The 23,436-nt window shown below is 39.2% G+C and overlaps 1 protein-coding gene across 6 annotated transcripts in view; it reads right to left on the bottom strand.

The window, feature by feature from the left end:
* The window catches only part of syt1a (synaptotagmin Ia), a 298,889-nt gene that overhangs the window by 101,982 nt on the left and 173,471 nt on the right, over positions 1–23,436 (bottom strand). Inside the window, exon 1 of one of the 6 annotated variants that reach the window (XM_061912039.1) lies at positions 21,717–21,826. The exons of 4 other annotated variants lie outside the window; for them this stretch is intronic. In XM_061912039.1, coding sequence (XP_061768023.1) covers positions 21,717–21,760 — 44 coding nt within the window. In that variant the 5' untranslated portion in view covers positions 21,761–21,826. Of the gene's footprint in view, positions 1–21,716; positions 21,827–23,436 lie in introns of those variants that run through there. One more of the 6 variants, XM_061912040.1, reaches the window with a different exon arrangement.

Genomic DNA, 23,436 nt, shown 5'->3' with positions numbered 1-23,436 from the left:
GCTTGGGGCTAAAGAGAGCGGCGACAGTTTAATTACAATAAACGCTTGTGTCATATTTATCGTATCGGTGTGGAAATTATCGGATGATTCAATTCAAGTCACGAAAGGGGAACTACACTTTTTGGGGGAATTTTGCCGATCATTCATAATCCTTATATGCAAGACATGTTTTATTTTTTTTTAAATGCATACTAAATAGTAAATAAATGCAATCAAAAGTCCACTTGCAACGGAGCCTATGAGAGTCGCCTTATTCTGCCTGTAATATGCTTAAAAACATCCAAACACCTTCATCAATGTTTTTTATAAACACTAAGTATATATGCAGTGAAGTAACAAACATTTATAATAAGCTAATATTCATGTATTTTGCTTATCTTCAGCACACAGCGGCGCATTTATTTAAAAAACACAACACGTTCTTTTTTTCCTCCGACAACATGCTTCATGCTACCAACAAACAATCAAACACTTACTGTACAATGTGTGCTGTCACTGGCATGCCAACTGCTAGGATGAGCACGTATTCCCGTTTAGATGAAGAATGATTCGTAATCTTTGCAAAGACAAAAAGCGTTTTTTGTGTCTTTCTCGTCATGTGTCTAAATTGGCTGTCAAAGTTGACCAACTTGTCGGATTATGCCCTCATCCTTCCACTATCAAGGTGAGAGGCATTATAAATGGGTTGTACTTGTATAGCGCTTTTCTACCTTCAAGGTACTCAAAGCGCTTTGACACTACTTCCACATTTACCCATTCACACACACACTGATGGAGGGAGCTGCCATGCAAGGCGCTAACCAGCACCCATCAGGAGCAAGGGTGAAGTGTCTTGCTCAGGACACAACGGACGTGACGAGGTTGGTACTAGGTGGGATTTGAACCAGAGACCCTCGGGTTGCGCACGGCCACTCTCCCACTGCGCCACGCCGTCCATTACTTATGATTAGAGATGTCCGATAATGGCTTTTCTACAGATATCCGATATTCCGATACTGTCCAACTCTTAAGTACCGATACCGATATTAACCGATACCGATATATGCAGTCATGGAATTAACACATTATTATGCCTAACTTTGTTGTGATGCCCTGCTGGATGCATTAAACCAGGGGTGCCCATTATGTCAATCGCGAGCTACCGGTCGATCGCGGAGGATGTGTGTTAGTCGATCGCCAGCTAGGCATTTAAAAAAATAGACCTAAAAAAAACCAAACCCTGCCCCAAGTGGAGGAGTTCAAGTACCTAGGAGTCTTGTTCACGAGTGAGGGAAGAGTGGATCGTGAGATCGACAGGCGGATCGGTGCGGCGTCTTCAGTAATGCGGACGTTGTACCGATCCGTTGTGGTGAAGAAGGAGCTGAGCCGGAAGGCAAAGCTCTCAATTTACCGGTCGATCTACGTTCCCATCCTCACCTATGGTCATGAGCTTTGGGTCATGACCGAAAGGATAAGATCACGGGTACAAGCGGCCCAAATGAGTTTCCTCCGCCGGGTGGTGGGTCTCTCCCTTAGAGATAGGGTGAGAAGCTCTGCCATCCGGGAGGAACTCAACGTAAAAGCGCTGCTCCTCCACATCGAGATGAGCCAGATGAGGTGGTTCGGGCATCTGGTCAGGATGCCACCCGAACGCCTCCCTAGGGAGGTGTTTAGGGCACGTCCAGCTGGTAGGAGGCCACGGGGAAGACCCAGGACACGTTGGGAAGACTATGTCTCCCGGCTGGCCTGGGAACGCCTCGGGATCCCCCGGGAAGAGCTAGACGAAGTGGCTGGGGAGAGGGAAGTCTGGGTTTCCCTGCTTAGGCTGCTGCCCCCGCGACCCGACCTCGGATAAGCGGAAGATGATGGATGGACCTAAAAATTAGCGATCATCACTTTCCTCACTTGATTGACATTCACGAAACCTGAGGGTCTTGTGAGATGACGCTGGCTGCTGCGAGCTCATTATTAAGAAAAAGTGGTAGACAGGAAGGCGAGAAACACTTTTTATTTCAACACTTTCGCACCGTACTTGCTTTCAAAACTCTAAAGACCGACTGCACAGTTCCTATCTCCACAATAAAAGCGCTGCTTCCTCTTGCCTGCGCTAACAAAATAAGAGTCTCAGAAAGCCGGCGTGCATAAACTAGCAAGCTACGGAATTAATGGATTTCTTGTAAAGTGTATAAAAACGAGTATGGAAATTGGACAAATAAGATGCCAAAAACCAACCACTTTCATGTAGTATTGGACAGAAAGCAGGACTTTTGTTTTCCTCCATTTGAAAATGCCGACGTTATCCGCACTTCTGTCGGATTCCAATCAATGCAAGTCATCCGAATCAGGTAATACTCCAACGTATGTTCTTGTCTTCATGAAAGAAAGGACTCTAAATGTGTTATAAAAAATATTGCATTATCATTAAAAACCTTTAAAATGTTAACAAAAACATATGTTTCATAAATAAAAACATATAAATGATATACCGTATATCAGGGGTCACCAACACGGTGCCCGCGGGCACCAGGTCGCCCGTAAGGACCAGATGAGTAGCCCGCTGGCCTGTTCTAAAAATAGCTCAAATAGCAGCACTTACCAGTGAGCTGCCTCTATTTTTTACATCTTATTTATTTACTAGCAAGCTGGTCTCGCTTTGCTCGACATTTTTAATTCTAAGAGAGACAAAACTCAAACAGAATTTAAAAATCCAAGAAAATATTTTAAAGACTTGGTCTTCCCTTGTTTAAATAAATTCATTTATTTTTTTTACTTTGCTTCTTATAACTTTCAGAAAGACAATTTTAGAGAGAAAAAATACAACCTTAAAAATGATTTTAGGATTTTTAAACACATATACCTTTTTTACCTTTGAAATTCCTTCCTCTTCTTTCCTGACAATTTAAATCAATGTTCAAGTATTTCTTTTAAATTGTATATAATAATAAATCAATTTCAATTTAATTCGTCATTTTAGCTTCTGTTTTTTCGACGCAAAATATTTGTCAAATATTTCTTCAAACTTATTATGATTAAAATTCAAAAAAAATATTCTGGCAAATGTAGAACATTTGTAGACTCTAATTTAAATCTTATTTCAAAGTATTTTGAATTTCCTTTTAAATTTTAGTTTTGGAAAATCTAGAAGAAATAATGATATGTCTTTGTTAGAAATATAGCTTGGTCCAACATGTTATATATTCTAACAAAGTGCAGATTGGATTTTAACCTATTTAAAACATGTCATCAAAATTCTAAAATTAATCTTAATCAGGAAAAAGTACTAATGATGTTCCATAAAATCTTTTAATTTTTTCAAAAATATTCGAATCAGCTAGTTTTTCTCTTCTTTTTTTCGGTTGAATTTTGAATTTCAAAGAGTCGAAATTGAAGATAAACTATGTGTCAAAATAAAATTTTAATTTTTACCTGTTTTCTCCTCTTTTAAACTGTTCAATTAAGTGTTTTTTTCATCATTTATTCTCTACAAAAAAACTTCCATCAATGGAAAAAAAATGTACGACGGAATGACAGACAGAAATACCAAATTTTTTTTACATATATATTTATTTATTAAAGGTAAATTGAGCAAATTGCCTATTTCTGGCAATTTTTTAAAGTTTATATTAAACTGGTAGCCCTTGGCATTAATCAGTACCCAAGAAGTAGCTCTTGGTTTCAAAAAGGTTGGTGACCCCTGCCGTATATAAATGAGGTAGATCCCCTCGACTTGGTCAATTTAAAAGTAGCTCGCCTGCAGAAGAAGTGTGGGCACGCCTGCATTAAACAATGTAACAAGGTTTTCCAAAATAAATCAACTCAAGTTATGGAAAAAAATGCCATCATGGCACTGCCATATTTATTATTGAAGTCACAAAGTGCATTATTTGTTTTAACATGCCACAAAACAGCAGCTTGGAATTTGGGACATGCTCTCCCTGAGAGAGACTATGAGGAGGTTGAGGTGGGCGGGGTGGAGCTGGGGGTATTGGGGTGTATATTGTAGCGTCCCGGAAGAGGTACTGCTGCAAGGAATTCTGGGTATTTGTTCTGTTGAGTTTATGTTGTGATACGGTGCGGATGTTCCTCAGAAATGTGCTTGTCATTCTTGTTTGGTGTGGGTTCACAGTGTGGCGCATATTTGTAACAGTGTTAAAGTTGTTTATACGGCCACCCTCAGTGTGACCTGTTTGGCTGTGCATAAAGCCACGGATATTATGTGACTTGGCAGACACGCAGAGGAAGTGCCAAAAAGATTGGATGGTGCAATGGTGCTCTGTATTTGTCCTTACGTCCGTATACACAGCGGCGCTTAACAAAGTCACAAGTTTTTACTTTTTGATACCGTTAATGCTTCCAAATGAGGGCAGCATGGTGGAAGAGGGGTTGGTGGGTCTGCCTCACAATACAAAGGTCCTGAGTAGTCCTGGGTTCAATCCCGGACTCGGAATCTTTCTGTGTGGAGTTTGCATGTTCTCCCCGTGACTGCGTGGGTTCCCTCCGGGTACTCCGGGTTCCCTCTGGGTACTCCGGCTTCCTCCCACTTCCAAAGACATGCACCCGGTTATAGGTTGATTGGCAAAACTAAATTGGCCCTAGTGTGTGAATGTGAGTGTGAATGTTGTCTGTCTATCAGTGTTGGACCTGCGATGAGGTGGCGACTTTTCCAGGGTGTACCCCGCCTTCCGCCCGATAGTAGCTGAGATAGGCACCAGCGCCCCCCACAACCCCAAAGGGAATAAGCGGTAGAAAACGGATGGATGGATACCGATAATTTCGGATATTACATTTTAAAGAATTTATCGGCCGATAATATAATCGGACATCCCTACTTATGATCTAGAATAAACTTCCACAAGCTCCAAGGTGAGAAAGCAGCTCAACAGCCGATGATGTCAATAGTCTCAGAGTTTGTTGGCGACAAACCCCAAGATGCAGAGAAGGAGGCAGACATTGAATAAGAAAACATTATTTAATTTAAATAATAGAACAAGAACAAACAAAAGGGTGCTAACACAAAACGCGCACGAGGCAGATAAACTAAGGGAGCTAGAAAACAAAAGGGAACTTAGCATGGAAGCTAGCAAGAATCGAGCAGGAAACACAAGTCGTACATGTAATATAGAAACAAACTTGGAAGCAGGGAACAAAAGGCAATAAGCTAAAAACCGCAATCAAACATAGCTTATCGCAACGCCGCATGGACAAGACAAGATACGACACGACACCGACAAATCAATAATCCAGCACTGACTGGAAGACGAGGCAGGTACAAATAGGAGTGGGCTGATTGACACCAGGTGTGGCCATGTGCCAATCAGCCCCAGCTGAGGGGAAACAAAGCACTCAGGGAGACATACAGGAAGTTGAACCAAAAGAAGAGTGCAGACAGGAACTAAGGACAGGAAATACTAAACACACGGAGGAAAAACTAAAACAGGTTAGCCTGACAGTCACACAAGCTACTTAGCTCTTTGTGACCACGGCGCCGCTAAAAATATTTTTTCTGCGTTAGCGCTTATAGCAACAATATCATTAATACCTGCTAATATTCAAGTCACAAAATGTAAATGGCATATTCCTGGCAATTTTTGGATGGTTATTTAGAGGGCTTTATGCGAGGTTGTGTGCGGGCTTTTATTTCTGTTTATTTACGAGTTAGAACGCATTAAAGAAATACATCTGTCGTCTTCTCCATCCATCCATCCATTTTCTACCGCTTATTCCCTTTTGGGGTCGCGGGGGGCGCTGGCGCCTATCTCAGCTACAATCGGGCGGAAGGCGGGGTACACCCTGGACAAGTCGCCACCTCATCGCAGGGCCAACACAGATAGACAGACAACATTCACACACTAGGGCTCGCATAGGAAAAAAAAAAAGTGCAGTTCCCCTTTAAAATTTGCAGAGACTGTCCTAGTTAGGCCATTATGGTTTTGTTTCCATGACTACAACAATCACAAAGATGCCCCCCGCCCCTTATTGTATGGTAATGACATTGGCTTTAACAGCATACTAAATGTGGACCTTCACCCACAGCTGAGGCCTTGTAAACGTGGTGAACGGCGGTGCCAGGTCGCTCAAGTAGAAAAATAGTCATGTGAGAAGCCTCAATCTGCTGCTCACAATAAAATCTAGATCGCATAGTGCTCACTTTTCATAGGCAATCACATAAAATAATGTATATGTAATGTCTAAATGTCAGCACTCCTCGTCACACGAGTGCACTTTGGAGGCGGGGCTACAATATTAATGTAGGCAACGTGGTTAGTGAACCATCACCATAATTAGTGTCTGCCACTCATGTAGCCGCCACTAGACACGTGTCACACATGGGCGGACTGGTCTTTAGGAATGTTATAACGCACATTGGTGGGTGTCAGGTGAGGCTTCCCGCAGCGGGGAAGGCGGAGATATGAGGAAGCCGCTTCCTCCTTGTCCAGTGCAGCCTCTTTACTCACCTGGAGCCAATCTCTGGGGGTAATGGAAGTGGAAAAAGTTATTAACCCCGCTTTGCTGCCAGGCCAGGACAGCTCTATTAAGGCAGAGCTCAAAGATTTCCCCCACATTTTCAATTACTGCGTCCAAAGCACTGCAAAGCTAAGCAAGGGAGGGAAAAGAAAGTGGGAGTCTTATCGCCTCCTCTTGTTCCTGCAGAAACATTATTTTGACAAGAAGCATGGCGAGGAAAATGGGGCATTCAGGCACTGAGTGAACTGTACCCAAATCAATAAGGAGGTGCTAAAAAGTGGGAGGCAATCATATCACATGGGGGGGGGGGGACAGGTGAGAGATTAAACGGACTCTTCCCATCACATGTTGACCCATGCGCTCTGAGGCGTTGACCTCGGACCCGGTGGTGGCGTGCTCTGCTGAGGAGGTGGCCGAGGGCGGAGGCCAATATAGCAGCGCCCCGACGGGGTTCGAGTCCACTGGGATCAGTTTGACGCAAAGAGGTCAGCTGGGTGAGTCAAGGTGGTAACGAGAGGTTGTTTGCTCAACGTCCGTTCGCCTCCGGCTTCACGCTGAGATGAAAGTTGCCAGGCAACCGGCGGCACAGGGAGCGACTGTTAGGAGGACGTCCTTTAGGGGGGACGTCGTTAAGCATTCTTTCTAACATTTGACAACCAAACAATTAAACAAGGCGAATCGGTAAAGAATCTGGGTATTATCTTCGACCCAACTCTCTCCTTTGAGTCACACATTAAAAGCGTTACTAAAACGGCCTTCTTTCATCTCCGTAATATCGCTAAAATTCGCTCCATTCTGTCCACTCAAGACGCTGAGATCATTATCCATGCGTTTGTTACGTCTCGCCTCGATTACTGTAACGTATTATTTTGGGGTCTCCCCATGTCTAGCATTAAAAGATTACAGTTGGTACAAAATGCGGCTGCTAGACTTTTGACAAGAACAAGAAAGTTTGATCACATTACGCCTGTACTGTATATACCTTTATATACATATATACATACATATATACCTATACTGTATATACCTTTATATACATATATACATACATATATACCTATACTCTATATACCTTTATATACATATATACATACATATATACCTATACTGTATATACTTATATACATATATACATACATATATACCTATACTGTATATACCTTTATATACATATATACATACATATATACCTGTACTGTATATACCTTTATATACATATATACATACATATATACCTATACTGTATATACCTTTATATACATATATACATACATATATACCTATACTGTATATACCTTTATATACATATATACATACATATATACCTGTACTGTATATACCTTTATATACATATATACATACATATATACCTATACTGTATATACCTTTATATACATATATACATACATATATACCTATACTGTATATACCTTTATATACATATATACATACATATATACCTATACTGTATATACCTTTATATACATATATACATACATATATACCTATACTGTATATACCTTTATATACATATATACATACATATATACCTATACTGTATATACCTTTATATACATATATACATACATATATACCTATACTGTATATACCTTTATATACATATATACATACATATATACCTGTACTGGCTCACCTGCACTGGCTTCCTGTGCACTTAAGATGTGATTTTAAGGTTTTACTACTTACGTATAAAATACTACACGGTCTAGCTCCATCCTATCTTGCCGATTGTATTGTACCATATGTCCCGGCAAGAAATCTGCCTTCAAAGGACTCCGGCTTATTAGTGATTCCCAAAGCCCAAAAAAAGTCTGCGGGCTATAGAGCATTTTCCGTTCGGGCTCCAGTACTCTGGAATGCCCTCCCGGTAACAGTTCGAGATGCTACCTCAGTAGAAGCATTTAAGTCTCACCTTAAAACTCATTTGTATACTCTAACCTTTAAATAGACTCCCTTTTTAGACCAGTTGATCTGCCGTTTCTTTTCTTTTTCTCCTATGTCCCACTCTCCCGTGTGGAGGGGGTCCGGTCCGATCCGGTGGCCATGTACTGCTTGCCTGTGTATCGGCTGGGGACATCTCTGCGCTGCTGATCCGCCTCCGCTTGGGATGGTTTCCTGCTGGCTCTGCTGTGAACGGGACTCTCGCTGCTGTGTTGGATCCGCTTTGGACTGGACTCTTGCGACTGTGTTGGATCCATTATGGATTGAACTTTCACAGTATCATGTTAGACCCGCTCGACATCCATTGCTTTCCTCCTCTCCAAGGTTCTCATAGTCATCATTGTCACCGACGTCCCACTGTGTGTGAGTTTTCCTTGCCCTTATGTGGGCTTACCGAGGATGTCGTAGTGGTTTGTGCAGCCCTTTGAGACACTAGCGATTTAGGGCTATATAAGTAAACATTGATTGATTGATTTCATCTCCTTCAAATGCTTGACGCCCACCTCTTTACGCCATGCGGTGCAGCCCCCCCAAAGATCTTGGCTATGGATGTCAGAAGCGTTGTTGTCCTTGGCACTGCATAAATTAAAGATCCGGCTGAGACCAGGCGTCCTCTGCAGTGGACATTTGCCATGACCCCCCACCTGAGACCAGGCGTCCTCTGCAGTGGACATTTGCCATGACCCCCACGCCCCAAAAAAATGTGTGACTTTGACAAACGACCCAAAACAAATGTCCACCGCAGGGGCTAGTGGTTCTCAGGGGGATATCTTGGTAAGGATATAGATTCAGAGACAAGCCTGGAGTATCCCAAGACTTCTTCTGAAGTTGCTGTCAATGCAAATATGTTAAGACATGTGTCAGGAAGTCTCCTGAGATCTTAATGAACAACAAATACGTTGGCAGGCTGCTAATCTGATAGCGGGGCTGCAAGGCGACAAATACCTTCAGCAAATAAGCACCATGATTAAATGATGGCGGCACAACGGGGCGCGGTGTAAACATGAGGCACACAAACACGTCTTGTTTTGCTGTTCCTCCTGAGCTCCAAGTCATTGCAAAGTCACGGCGCTCACTCTTGTTTTCCAGGAGCGTCGTGCACTGTGACATTAAAAGCACCGCGAGAATTGCCGTTGACTATCAAGCGAGATGGAAAAATAACATGCTCTTTTCTTTGGACTTGACTGAGCTGTCACATCTACTGACATTATCATTTAACATAACAGCCTTTTTCTGAATCATACTCCACCAGGAGTGTCATCTAGTCAATTGTCAAGCTGATTGATAACATTGTGGTGGTGACGTTGAAAAAAAAAACAGGTATTGTCAGCTTATCTCTCGGCATCGGCAGACTGATATACTGCAGTAGCAAGCCGCCTTTGTATCGCTTTGACATTATTGAGAATGAAATAGACTTATGCAGGAAAGAGATGGGGGTTAGGACATAACACCACCAAAGGCTTTTTTGTAATTTTGGCAGCCAGCCTGAATCCGTGAAAAAAGTTGCAAAATGTTTTAAGGCTTTTTCCCCAGTGACATAGAATTGTTGTGATTTAATAAATGTGTTATTATCCATCCATCCATCCTCTTCCGCTTATCTGAGGTCGGGTCGCGGGGGCAGCGGCCTAAGCAGGGAAGCCCAGACTTCCCTATCTCCAGCCACTTCGTCTAGCTCTTCCCGGGGGATCCCGAGGCGTTCCCAGGCCACTCTGTATTTGAGTTTGACACCCCTGATGTAAAACATTCAATTCTGTTCCAACACAATTAAGCCTGCACTTTAATAGCATTTATGAACTGTTGAGAGCGATCTAAAACGTTTGTTAGGAAATGCGAGAGGAGCCAGATGAGGTTGTTCGGGCATCTGGTCAGGATGCCACCTGAACGCCTCCCTAGGGAGGTGTTTCAGGCACGTCCGACCAGGACACGTTGGGAAGACTATCTCTCCCGGCTGGCCTGGTAACACCTTGGGATCCCCCGGGAGGAGCTGGACTAAGTGGCTGGGGAGAGGGAGGTATGGGCTTCCCTGCTTAGGCTGCTACCCCCGCAACCAGACCTCGGATAAGCGGAAGAAGATGGATGGATGGATGGAAATGCGAGACAATAGAAGATTATCATCAATATCTCTGTAATGTAAATGCTGCCTCTTTGCTCGGTCAGAATTGTAAATTATTGTAAATGATCTGTTCTAAATTGCCTTTACCCTAAAAAAATAAAGGTTAAATAAAATTCATAAATAAGGAATTGTCAATATTTTTTTTTATATTACACTACACGGAAGAACGAGAAATTTAGCCATTTCAGCAATAAATAGTTGTTCTATATTGTTACACGCTGCTGTTCCTGCTTTGTTTGAACTGTTTTAATGACACTTGACATGGAAGTTTGAGTTTCGTTTAGTGACAAATTCGATTGGCAAAAATTACGCTAATTGGCCAAAATTCACCGGTAAGTTGCAGGCAAAGTTGCGAGATAATTTGGGAATAATTGGAAGGGATTTTTTAAACTTGCGGCAATCTCAACATCGGGAGTTCCTGGAGTGACTGAAAGATGCTGGATGATGATGCTTACATTCCATTCTTTCAACTAGGGCTGGGCGATATATTGATACATAGGATATATCGCGGGTTTGTCTCGGTGCGATATAGAAAATGACTATATCGTAATATTGGAGTATACGTTCTCACGCAGTTGCTTTTAGCTGCGGGCGTACACTTCAGGCTCTTCTCGCTCTTTCCTGTCTTTCCTTCTCACAGACAAGCAGGCGCACATTCTTACATACGTAGCAGACTAGGCTATTAAGCTGCTAACGTAGCCGTACGAGAGAAAGAAGGTGCGTAGCTGGTAACAAATGAAGGAAGACTTCATTCCCAATAAAAACAGCAGGGTTTCCATCGTCTGGCGCTGGTTCGGCTTCAAGTGGGAATATGTCCAACAGACAACCGTAATAAGTCAAGCATGCGGTACAAGCGTTGCTATAAAAAGTAGCATTACTGCTAATATGTAGCATCATTTGTAAAGTCACTCGCTAGAACAGGGGTAGGGAACCTATGGCTCTAGAGCCAGATGTGGCTCTTTTGATGACTGCATCTGGCTCTCAGGTAAATCTTAGCTGACATTGCTTAACACAGGGCTGTCCAAAGTGCGACCCGCGGGTCATTTTTTAACGGCCCCACGACACCTTTTAAGAATACAATTTAAAAAAAATTAAAAACATAAAAAGTGGTATAAAAGAGCAAACAGGTGAAATGTAACAAGAAATTGTTGCAATGTTTACTCTTATAACACAAAAGGTGCCATGGAGGCTGTTTCTTTCTTTAAAAAATAATAATGAATCAAAATCAATGTCATTTTGAATTATTGACCTATTCAAGGCTTCGATTACGTCACATTAAATATTCCACTTTGACATATTTTTGGGGGAAAATGTTGCATATTTTGTGTTTTGCCATATAAAAAACTGAGCTGTTTTTTTTTTTTTTTTTTTAAAGAAGGGCCTAAAACAAACAAACAAAACATAAACAACAATAAAACTTAAAATTGACGGATATATCTGAAGTTGATCTCGAGATTATTGTGCTAAAAGTAAACGGTAAATAAAATGTATAATTTATTTTTTAACACTTTAATAAGTAGGACACTTTTGGATCCCTAATTATTTTAGTGTGATTTGTTTTTAAGTGTCATTGCTCAAAAAATAATAATGAATCAAAATCCAAAATTATGGCTCCAATTATTATATAATCTCAAATATTGCACCTCAAAAAGGTATTGGGTGAAAATATTGCATATTTTGTGTTTTTCCCGTTTTTTTTTCTAATGTTGATCTAGAGATTTAAAACTTGCATAATAATAAAAATTATAATACTGAATAATGACACATTTTTAATATTTTTTTGACCAAAACCTTTTGAGGTCCCCGGGATCATAACTTAGTGGAGGCCTAAATGTATATTTTTTATACGTATATTTTAGTGTTTTTTAAGATAAAAATTATGAAAATGGCCCCCGGTTGCTCTGATTTTTCAGTGTGCGGCCCTCAGTGGAAAAAGTTTGGACACCCCTGGCTTAACACGATAATTATGAATAATTCCGCTAGTAATCACAGTGCTAAAAATACCGTTCAAAATATAAAACATTCTCATGCATTTTATCCATCCATCCGTTTTCTACCAGACTTGTTCAAGAAGTCGCATTAATGGTAAGTAGTATTTGATTTATTATTGGTTAACTTCAGAACAAGAATGTTATTAAAAAGAATAGAAGATTTATTATACTCTAAACATGTTGGTCTTACTTAAAAATGCACACATTTAGTTGTATTCAGTGTTAATAAATATTATACGGCTATCACGGAAATACATTTTTAAATATTTGGCTTTCATGGCTCTCTCAGCCAAAAAGGTTCCCGACCCCTGTGCTAGAGAATGAAGAGAATTTCTTAACCGTAGTAAACTACCACATAGTAAAGGATGAATACTGTTTGATTTGTGAATGTGTGTGTGAATTATATTTATATAGCGCTTTTCTCTAGTGACTCAAAGCGCTTTACATAGTGAAACCCAATATCTAAGTTACATTCAAACCAGTGTGGGTGGCACTGGGAGCAGGTGGGTAAAGTGTCTTGCCCAAGGACACAACGGCAGTGACTAGGATGGCGGAAGCGGGAATCGAACCTGCAACCCTCAAGTTGCTGGCACGGCCGCTCTACCAACCGAGCTATGCCGCTCCTATTATGCAGCTCATTTTTATTTGACACTTAAAATGTCTCTGACAATCTTGCACTTTCTGTTTTGGAAATGACTTGAATGTTTGTGCCATTGCTTAATGACTTTAATAAATACACTTTTGGTCAATTGACTTAGTTGTGATTTCCTTCTCTGCATGAAAGTTTAAAAGTAGCATATATGAATGCAGCATGAAGAAGAATGTTTGAATGTAGACACATAGAATCATCATACTGCTGTCATTATATGCATCAAGTGTTCATTCAAGGCCAAGGCAAAATATCGTAATATATATCGTATATCGCGATGTGGCCTAAAAATATCGCGATATTAAAAAAAGGCAATATCGCCCAGCCCTACTTTCACACTTTATCTCCGCCTCCTGGAGGTGTTCCCAGCAGCACATATGTGACGCTGGATACCTTCGCAGACATTTCTCTACCCATTATTTCTGTGGCATCAGGACTGCCGATTGGGATCAGAGGCACCGTATCCAGACAGGCTTTGAAATTGGGCCGAAATTGCTGCTGAATAATACAGAGGAGCCATGATGGTGAGATAAAAGTGCGCAAAGATGGATGTCGGGCAACGAAGTGGAAATAGGCCAAAAAGCTTTGAAAGGTTCAAAGGCGTCGCCTACAGTTGAGACTAATGCTTGTTTTTCATTAGGACTGCTCCATTTGCTGTGCATCGCCTCAAGTCTTCTTAAATAGTTTTTTTTCCCCCTGCCAACAGTTATAATATATTAGTTTGGAATGGATACGACAGCGAGAAAAAGCTTTTTATCACCTGGATTACTGAATACTTCCTATTCAATATAAACATGTTTGGCATTAGTAAATTGACTTGTCATGCCGGTCAAAAATTAATGTCATTGCTTAAACTAAAATTCCTCAAAGTTTCAACTTTTTGCCTCCGACGTCTGCAGTAACCACAACACTTGCGTTTCTGCCCAGGGAGTAGCTGAGCCACATCTTGTCTACAAAATCTTCAGTCGCAGCGCTTTGCAGATAACTTTCTCTGACATGCACCGTCGGCATGGATAGGGTCTGGGACCCGAAATCGGCAAATCCAATCTCAGCCATCACGGGCCGCGTGAGAGTAACCGAGCTGTGTGGATTCCATTTACAGACACTCCGTCAAAACTATTTTTTTTAATTCATTCTGTCCTCCCCCAGTCTGCAAAGAAACACCGTGAAGAAATAGAATGAAATGTTTGCTCATTCAGTTGTGAAAGCAACAACACTTTGACGGATCACGATGACTAAAACATTGTCACCACTAACAGACACACAAGCTTTTGTCGATTTTCTTTAGACAAATGGTGACTCAGTCTGTAGCGGAGGCTTTGAAATGAAATGACAACATTTGTAGTCAGTGCATCAACAAGGACTGCTTCTCAGGCTGAATCTGATGATCCATTCAACTTAATGGCAAACCCAAGAGAGCAACTAGGAAGCCAATGGTTTTCTTCTCGTACTTCCTGACATCCGTCAACAGCAACGACCCGCTTAAATTCACTCTTATTCAGGTGGAATAGTTCATGGGGACCAAACAGAATAAGCTATCACAATAAGTGAATCCTCAGGGGCCACACATTTAAGATATCAATGCTTTCTTTCTAAGCAGTGTTAAGAAGCACTGATCAAGTAGAAGACATGTGGTCATTTGTGTCCCGGGCTAAAAAGCATCCGGCAGTTCTCCCGTCCAAAGGCAAAACCTAGTAACTCTCTTCCAGCTGATTTTGAGAAAACAAAGGAAAACCAATCTATCTTGATGCTGTCTTACAAAGATCTACAAAGTCATCAAAGGTAGAGATGTTTTCTTGAGCTTTCGTTTTCTTGCCGATTGAGCCATGGATTGAATCTGCTCTCATGAACGTGTGCCCTTCCTCCAGATATTTTATCACAATCTCGGGTGGGCCCCATTCTGCGTTTGCACATTGGGCAAGAGCCGTGTACAGCGTCCAGTTTTTATTTGGACCTCCCAAAAGAGTATGCAAGGGGAAGAATCAAGAACAATACATTTAATGAAGGTGCTTGCAACGTCCTGGGCCAATCTTCCAAATATCCCCTCATGCCTTAATATAACATCATCAGGTTGACCGTCGGCCCCCATTCGTGCAAATGTCTCATTAAAGACAATAAGGCGACTGACAAAGAAGCTCCGATTGGTCCCTTGAGATACTAGGTTTTTAGGTTGTATCTATGTGGTAGTTGCTAGGTCCTGCCATGTGCGTAACAGCTTACTTACGGAACAAATTACAATATCGCATACACTAATGTAAAGCATATCACCTGGGAACTCCAAAATTATTATCAGCTCAGTTTTGACCCAAATTGAGTTACTGGGTTTTGCCTTTGGACGGGAGAGTTGAGGCTCCTCTATGGCAGTGGTTCTCAAATGGGGGTACTTAAAAGTATGCCAAGGGGTACATGACATTTTTTTAGAAATATTCTAAAAAATAACAACAATTTAAAAATCCTTTATAAATATATTTATTGAATAAAACTTCAACAAAATATTAATGTAAGTTCATAAACTGTGCAATGAAATACAACAATGCAATATTCAGTGTTGACAGCGAGATTTTTTTGTGGACATGTTCCATAAATATTGATGTTATAGATTTATTTTTTTTTGTGAAGAAATGTTTAGAATTAAGTTCATCAATCTAGAGCAGGGCTAGGGAACCTATGGCTCAGGAGCCAGATGTGGCTCTTTTGATGACTGCATCTGGTTCTCAGATAAACCTTAGCTGACATTGCTTAACAGGATAAGTAATTAATAATTCCGCTGGTAATCACAGTTTTAATTGATTGATTGATTGAAACTTTTATTAGTAGATTGCACAGTACAGTACATATTCCGTACAATTGACCACTAAATGGTAACACCCGGTCCACATAAATCAATTGATGGTACGTGTTAAAAAAAACTTTGAAAATATAAAACATTCTCATGCATTTTAATCCATCCATCCGTTTTCTACAACACCAGTTCAAGAAGTCGCATTAACAAGTATTTTTGTTTATTATTTGTTAGCTTCAGAATAAATGTTATTGAAAAGAATAAGAGACTTATTATACTCTAAAATGTTGGTCTTCCTTAAAAATGCTCATGTTCAGTGTTGAAATATATAATATGGCTCTCACAGAAATACATTTTAAAATATTTGACTTTCATGGCTCTCTCAGCCAAGAAGGTTCCCGACCCCTGATCTAGAGGGTCCTTTAAGTTGATGATTACTTCTATGTGTAGAAATCTTTATTTATAATTGAATCACTTGTTTTTTTTTCAACAAGTTTTTAGTTATTTTCATGTATATTTTTTCCAAATAGTTCAAGACAGACTCCTACAAATGAGCAATATTGTGCACTACTCTAAAATGTAATAAATCAGAAACTGATGACATAGTGCTGTATTTTACTTCTTTATCTCTTTTTTCTTTGTTCTGATTAGGGGGTACTTGAATTAAAAACATGTTCACAGGGGGTACATCACTGAAAAAAGGTTGAGAACCACTGCTCTATGGGGGTCTTGGGGCACTATAGGAGGTTAACCCTTTTACTAGTGTTACCCCAGGTGGCCCTTGGCAAAGGCCTCGTACCTGACCAGGCCTTTGGATGTCTCCACCTATCCCTCGCCAGGGACACGGTGGAGACATCGATGGCGTAACAGACGAACGATGGTAGATTTAAGAAGTACCACAACGGCTGCGATGGCGGAAGAAGGATGCAGCAGAAAAGGGTTCCCAGTCATCATGGACTCCATGCCACTGGACCCTGACCCCATTCGTGTGGTGACTGTCTCTGCACTAGTCTCCCCACGTTAAACAAATCCTCCATAAAGGGATACATAGGATGATGATGTGATTACATCATGGCAAGCGATGAGGATTTTAGATGGAACTAGATTGGATACAATATCTCCTAAAAGGTTTTTGACAAAAAGGGAAAAGGCTGGCACATAGTGACCGGATCCCTAAATTCTCACCTCTGACAGATTTTACAAATATTTTCATCAACTGTGATCAGAGATGTCTGCGATAAGAAAACATATTTCTTCTAAGATTCTTATTTTATCACTTCAAGCAGCGTTTGTAAGTTTTACAATATATCTAAAACAATTCATACGTACTAGACTGTCCCACTGCGATGAGGTGGCGACTTGTTCAGGGTGTACGCCGCCTTCCGCCCGAATGCAGCTGAGATAGGCTCCAGCATCCCTCCGCGACCCCCAAAAAGGAAGAGCGGTAGAAAATGGATGGATGATCAGAGACGTGTAACTTTCATATTCGAGCAGATATGGCAGGGGTTGGGAACCTTTTTGGCTGAGAGAGCCATGAAAGCCAAATATTTTAAAATGTATTTCCGTGAGAGTCATATCATATTTTTTAACACTGAATACAACTAAATGTGTGCATTTTTAAGTAAGACCAACATGTTTAGAGTATAATAAATCTATTCTTTTTAATAACATTCTTATTTTGAAGTTAACCAATAATAAATAAAATACTTCTTACAATTAATGCGACTTCTTGAACAAGTCTGGTAGAAAACGGATGGATGGATAAAATGCATGAGAATGTTTTATATTTTGAACGGTATTTTTAGCTATGTGCTTACTAGCGGAATCATTCATAATTATCGTGTTAAGCCAGGGGTGTCCAAACTTTTTCCACTGAGGGCCGCACACTGAAAAATCAGAGCAAGCGGGGGCCACTTTCATAATTTTTTGGAAAAAAACAACAATAAAATATGTGTATAAAAAATATACATTTAGGCCTCCACTAAGTTATGATCCCAGGGACTCCAAACGGTTTTGGTCAAAAAAATATTAAAAATGTGTCATTATTCAGTATTATAATTTTTATTATTATGCAAGTTTTAAATCTCTAGATCAACATTAGAAAAAAAAAAAATGGGAAAAACACAAAATATGCAATATTTTCACCCAATACCTTTTTTAGGTGGAATATTTGAGATTACATAATAATTGGAGCCATAATTTTGGATTTTGATTCATTACTATTTTTTGAGCAATGACACCTAAAAACAAATCACACTAAAATAATTAGGGATCCAAAAGTGTCCTACTTATTAAAGTGTTAAAAAATAAATTATACATTTTATTTACCGTTTACCTTTAGCACAAAAATCTTGAGATCAACTTCAGATATATCCGTCAATTTTAAGTTTTATTGTTGTTTATGTTTTGTTTGTTTGTTTTAGGCCCTTCTTTTAAAAAAAAAAACAGCTCAGTTTTTTATATGGCAAAACACAAAATATGCAACATTTTCCCACAAAAATATGTAAAAGTGGAATATTTAATGTGACGTAATCGAAGCCTTGAATAGGTCAATAATTCAAAATGACATTGATTTTGATTCATTATTATTTTTTAAAGAAAGAAACAGCCTCCATGGCAGCTTTGTGTTATAAGAGTAAGCATTGCAACAATTTCTTGTTACATTTCATCTGTTTGCTCTTTTATACCACTTTTTATGTTTTTATTTTTTTTTTAATTGTATTCTTAAAATGTGTTGTGGGGCCGTTAAAAAATGACCCGCGGGTCGCACTTTGGACAGCCCTGTGTTGAGCAATGTCAGCTAAGATTTACCTGAGAGCCAGATGCAGTCATCAAAAGAGCCACATCTGGCTCTAGAGCCATAGGTTAGATATGGTAACAATTTCCAGCACCTAAAGTGAGTTTGTCTTTGATATAGAGCAAAACGGCATTTAAGCCGCACCCACTAAATTTTTGAAGCTATAATTATGTATATTGGCCGCACCGAACCATAAGCCACAGATATATAACATTCATTTTTTCCAAAGGGTGCCTGTAGCACGGCAGTAAAACGGGTCATCAAACAAAACAGAAACCATTGTCATGGACTTACTAGCTGCAAAAGTTAGCTCTCCAGTCCGCTAAAGGGACTCAATAACTCCACGGTGTCGTTTTGGTGAATTTACAAAACTGAAACAATACAAAAAGAAAGCCATACAAGTTAATAATATTAACAGACACTTGTAAACATATTAACATATTTGCTAATGCTAACAATGGCAGTTTGGCTACACTATGATAGCACATTCAAATATGTATTTGAACACTCCTACAGATATCACACATGGGACAGTCTATCCATCCATCCATCCATTTTCTACCGCTTATTCCTTTTGGGGTCCCGGGGGACGTTGGTGCCTATCTCAGCTATAATCGGGCGGAAGGCGGGGTACACCCTGGACAAGTCGCCTTCTCATCGCAGTGGGACAGTCAAGTACGTATGACTTGTTTTAGATATATTGTAAAACTTACAAACGTTGCTTGAAGGGATAAAATAAGAATCTTAGAAGAAACGAAATATGCTTCCGGTTCAAGGCACAAAACGGAAATACGTTATCAATAAAAAAACACCTGCTGTGAGTGAACTTGTCCAAAAGATGGCGCCATTACACAAACAATACCAAAAATGTTCACTGTGTCTGTTGAAAACTACTTGTTGAATATAAAACATTATGGCTGTTCGCAAAGAAAAATCCATAAATTAGCCTCACCGTTTTATAAGCCGAATAGTACAAAGCGTAGGAAGAAAGTAGTGGCTCATAGTCCGGAATGTACAGTGCATGCAAATGTATAGTTTGCACACGCTGTTTAGCATGTGGTATTCCGATAGTAGTAGATCAGGTCCTATTTGTATTGCAAACTTTGTTCGATTCCCAGCAAAATGATACCGAGGTAACAAGATCTAAAACGGCCACTTGTCCAATATATTCTTTTGTGAAGCATTGGACCTTGAATAAGTAAAAAATTATTTTTTTCCATCTCTTAACCTTCTTTCTTTCTTTATTTTTTTCTAAAGAGCAAAGGACAAACTTTAAAGCATAAGAAATGTATAAAACAATCTCAGTATATTTAAAGTGAACTGATAATGATAACTGTAGTCTTTGCCATTCGTGAAGTGAATTATATTTACGTATCACTTGTTCTCTAGACCAGGGGTCACCAACGTGGTGCCCGCGGGCACCAGGTAGCCCGTAAGGACCAGATGAGTCGCCCGCTGGCCTGTTCTAAAAATAGCTCAAATAGCAGCACTTACCAGTGAGCTGCCTCTGTTTTTTACATTTTATTTAATTACTAGCAAGCTGGTCTCGCTTTGCTCAACCTTTTTAATTCTAAGAGAGACAAAACTCAAATAGAATTTGAAAATCCGTGAAAATATTTTAAAGACTTGGTCTTCACTTGTTTCAATAAATTCATTTATTTTTTTACTTTGCTACTTATAACTTTCAGAAAGACATTTTTAGAGAAAAAATACAACCTTAAAAATGATTTTAGGATTTTTAAACACATATACCTTTTTACCTTTTAAATTCCTTTCTCTTCTTTCCTGACGATTTAAATCAATGTTCAGGTATTTTTTTTTTTTTTATTGTAAAGAATAATAAATAAATTTTAATTGAATTCTTCATTTTAGTTTCTGTTTTTTCGATGAAGAATATTTGTGAAATATTTCTTCAAACTTATGATTAAAATTAAAAAAAAATTATTCTGGCAGATCTAGAAAATCTTTAGAATCAAATTTAAATCTTATTTCAAAGTCTTTTGAATTTCTTTTAAAATGTTTGTTCTGCAGATTGGATTTTAACCTATTTAAAACATGTCATCAAAATTCTAAAATGAATCTTAATCAGGAAAAATTACTAATGATGTTCCATAAAATCTTTTTTTTTATTTTTTCAAAAAGATTCTAATTAGCAATTTTTTCTCCTCTTTTTTTCGGTTGATTTTGAATTTCAAACAGTCGAAATTGAAGATAAACTATATTTCAAAATTTTATTTTCATTTCTTTCCTGTTTTCTCCTCTTTTAAACCGTACAATTAAGTGTTTTTTTCATAATTTATTCTCTACAAAAAACCTTCCGTAAAAGGAAAAAAAATGTATGACAGAATGACAGACAGAAATACCCATTTTTTAAATGTATATATAGATTTATTTATTAAAGGTAAATTGAGCAAATTGTCTATTTCTGGCAATTTTTTTTAAGTGTGTATCAAACTGGTAGCCCTTCGCATTAATCAGTACCCAAGAAGTAGCTCTTGGTTTCAAAAAGGTTGGTGACCCCTGATTTAGAGACTGAAAGCACTTTACAATGTGAAACCCATGATCTACATTTAAGTTACATTTAAACCAGTGTGGGTGGCACTGGGTGCAAGTTGGGTCAGGTGTCCCCCCCCCCAAGGACACAATGGCAGTGACTAAGATAGCGGAAGCTGGAATCCAACATGGAACCCCTCAAGTTACTGGCACCGCCGCTCTACCGTGTGTCAGGACTGTGACTTGGATTTGTATTGCTTCTTCGATGCAGAGAATATTTGGTACGAGCCAGGTGTGAACGTGAGTACATATTTATTGATTAATAAACAAACGGACTAAAACAAAATGCAAACAAATGGCGCCCTCGTGGGCGGAAAACTTGGATATAAAGACTGTAAAGACTAGCACAACGGCAGTTTAACTATAAACATGAACAAAAACTTGCACTGTGTCAGAACTATGAACAACTAAAACAAAACACTTACTGCGAGCGAAACAAGGGGCATAAACAGCAGGTGATCGAGGGCATGAAGGAGGTGCAGCATAGGTAGGAACGTGGTCATGAGGGTTCAATACAAAGTCCGGGACAGTAGGTAAAGTTCCCAGGCCGAGGAACTGAAAAAAAAATGGCTTAAATACTAGCTGTGATAATTGGAAACAGGTGCAAGAGCTGAGGACCGGGGTGTGACTAGGATACCAGGTGGAAACTAATGGGTAACTATGGAAACAAACAAAACCAGGAAGTGCAAAACGGGAAACAAGAGTCCGAAAAACAAAACATAACATGATCAATCATAAACCTGATTCACAGGCATTGGTTAGGTTAGTCATGTCGCTTTTTGAGTCATTACCACATTTGAAGGTGTTGAAATCGTCATGTAAAATCCATAATGGGAATGATATTTAATAATCCTCCAGGTAAACGTATAAACAGTTTAATAAGTGAAATAGAACTAAATGAATAAGCTGCACACAGACGTCACTCAAGCGAAAAACATGGAAGAGGGCGGTTTATTGCCTTGGTCACATGCAGAGGTGGGTAGAGTAGCCAGAAATTGTACTCAAGTAAGAGTACTGTTACTTTACAGATTTATTACTCAAGTAAAAGTAAGGAGTAGTCACACAAATATTTACTTGAGTAAAAGTAAAAAGTATGTTGTGAAAAAACTACTCAAGTACTGAGTAACTGATGAGTAACCTGTTCGTTTAATGATTACGGCAACAAGTAATGCACAAAAACATAAAAATAGCAATGAGCAAATTCAGAGCCAGGAATATCTCTTAAGCAACTAAAACAATAATATATATTAAATAATAATACACTAAAATAAAAAAGATAAGGCAAATTGAGTCACAATAACTTAACAGCACCATAGGCTCAGTAGGCATTGGTTGATTGATTGATTGAAACTTTTATTAGTAGATTGCACAGTACAGTACATATTCTGTACAATTGACCACTAAATGGTAACACCCCAATAAGTTTTTCAACGTTAATCAATTACTTAATAAATGACCAAGTCGAGGTGATCTACCTCATATATACATATCCACACATATCATACATATACACACACATATCATATATATATATATACATACATTTATATATACAGTATATAATTTATATTTATTTATTTTGCCGTTTTTGTTGACATGTTAAAGGTGTTTTAATGAATATACATGCATGTTTAACATATAGATTCCTATCTTTGATGAAGACAAGAATATAAGTTGGTGTATTACCTGATTCTGATGACTTGCATTGATTGGAATCAGACAGTATAGTGCTGATAACGTCCCGGTTTTCAAATGGAGGAGAAAAAAAGTTCCTCCTTTCTGTCTAATACCACATGAAAGTTGTTGGTTTTTGGCATCTTATTTGTCCAGCTTCCATATTCGTTTTTATACACTTTACAAGAAATACATTGGCGGCAAACTCCGTAGCTTGCTCGCTTGTTTGCGCTGGCTTTCGGAGACTCTTATTTTGTTAGCGCAGGCGCGATGGAGCGGCGCTTTTATTGTGAAGACAGGAACTGTGCGATCAGTCTTTAGGCTTTTGACGGGAAGTACGGTTGAAATAAAAAGTGTCTTTTTCCTTTTACACTTTTGATTGAAACTTTTATTAGTAGATTGCACAGTACAGTACATATTCCGTACAATTGACCACTAAATGGTAACACCCCAATACGTTTTTCAACTTTT

The sequence above is a fragment of the Nerophis ophidion genome, linkage group LG10, assembly GCF_033978795.1.
Source record: "Nerophis ophidion isolate RoL-2023_Sa linkage group LG10, RoL_Noph_v1.0, whole genome shotgun sequence".
Taxonomy (NCBI): Eukaryota; Metazoa; Chordata; class Actinopteri; order Syngnathiformes; family Syngnathidae; genus Nerophis; species Nerophis ophidion.
The sequence above is the reverse complement of the archived record's forward strand: the minus strand, read 5'-3'. Positions and strand labels throughout refer to the sequence as shown.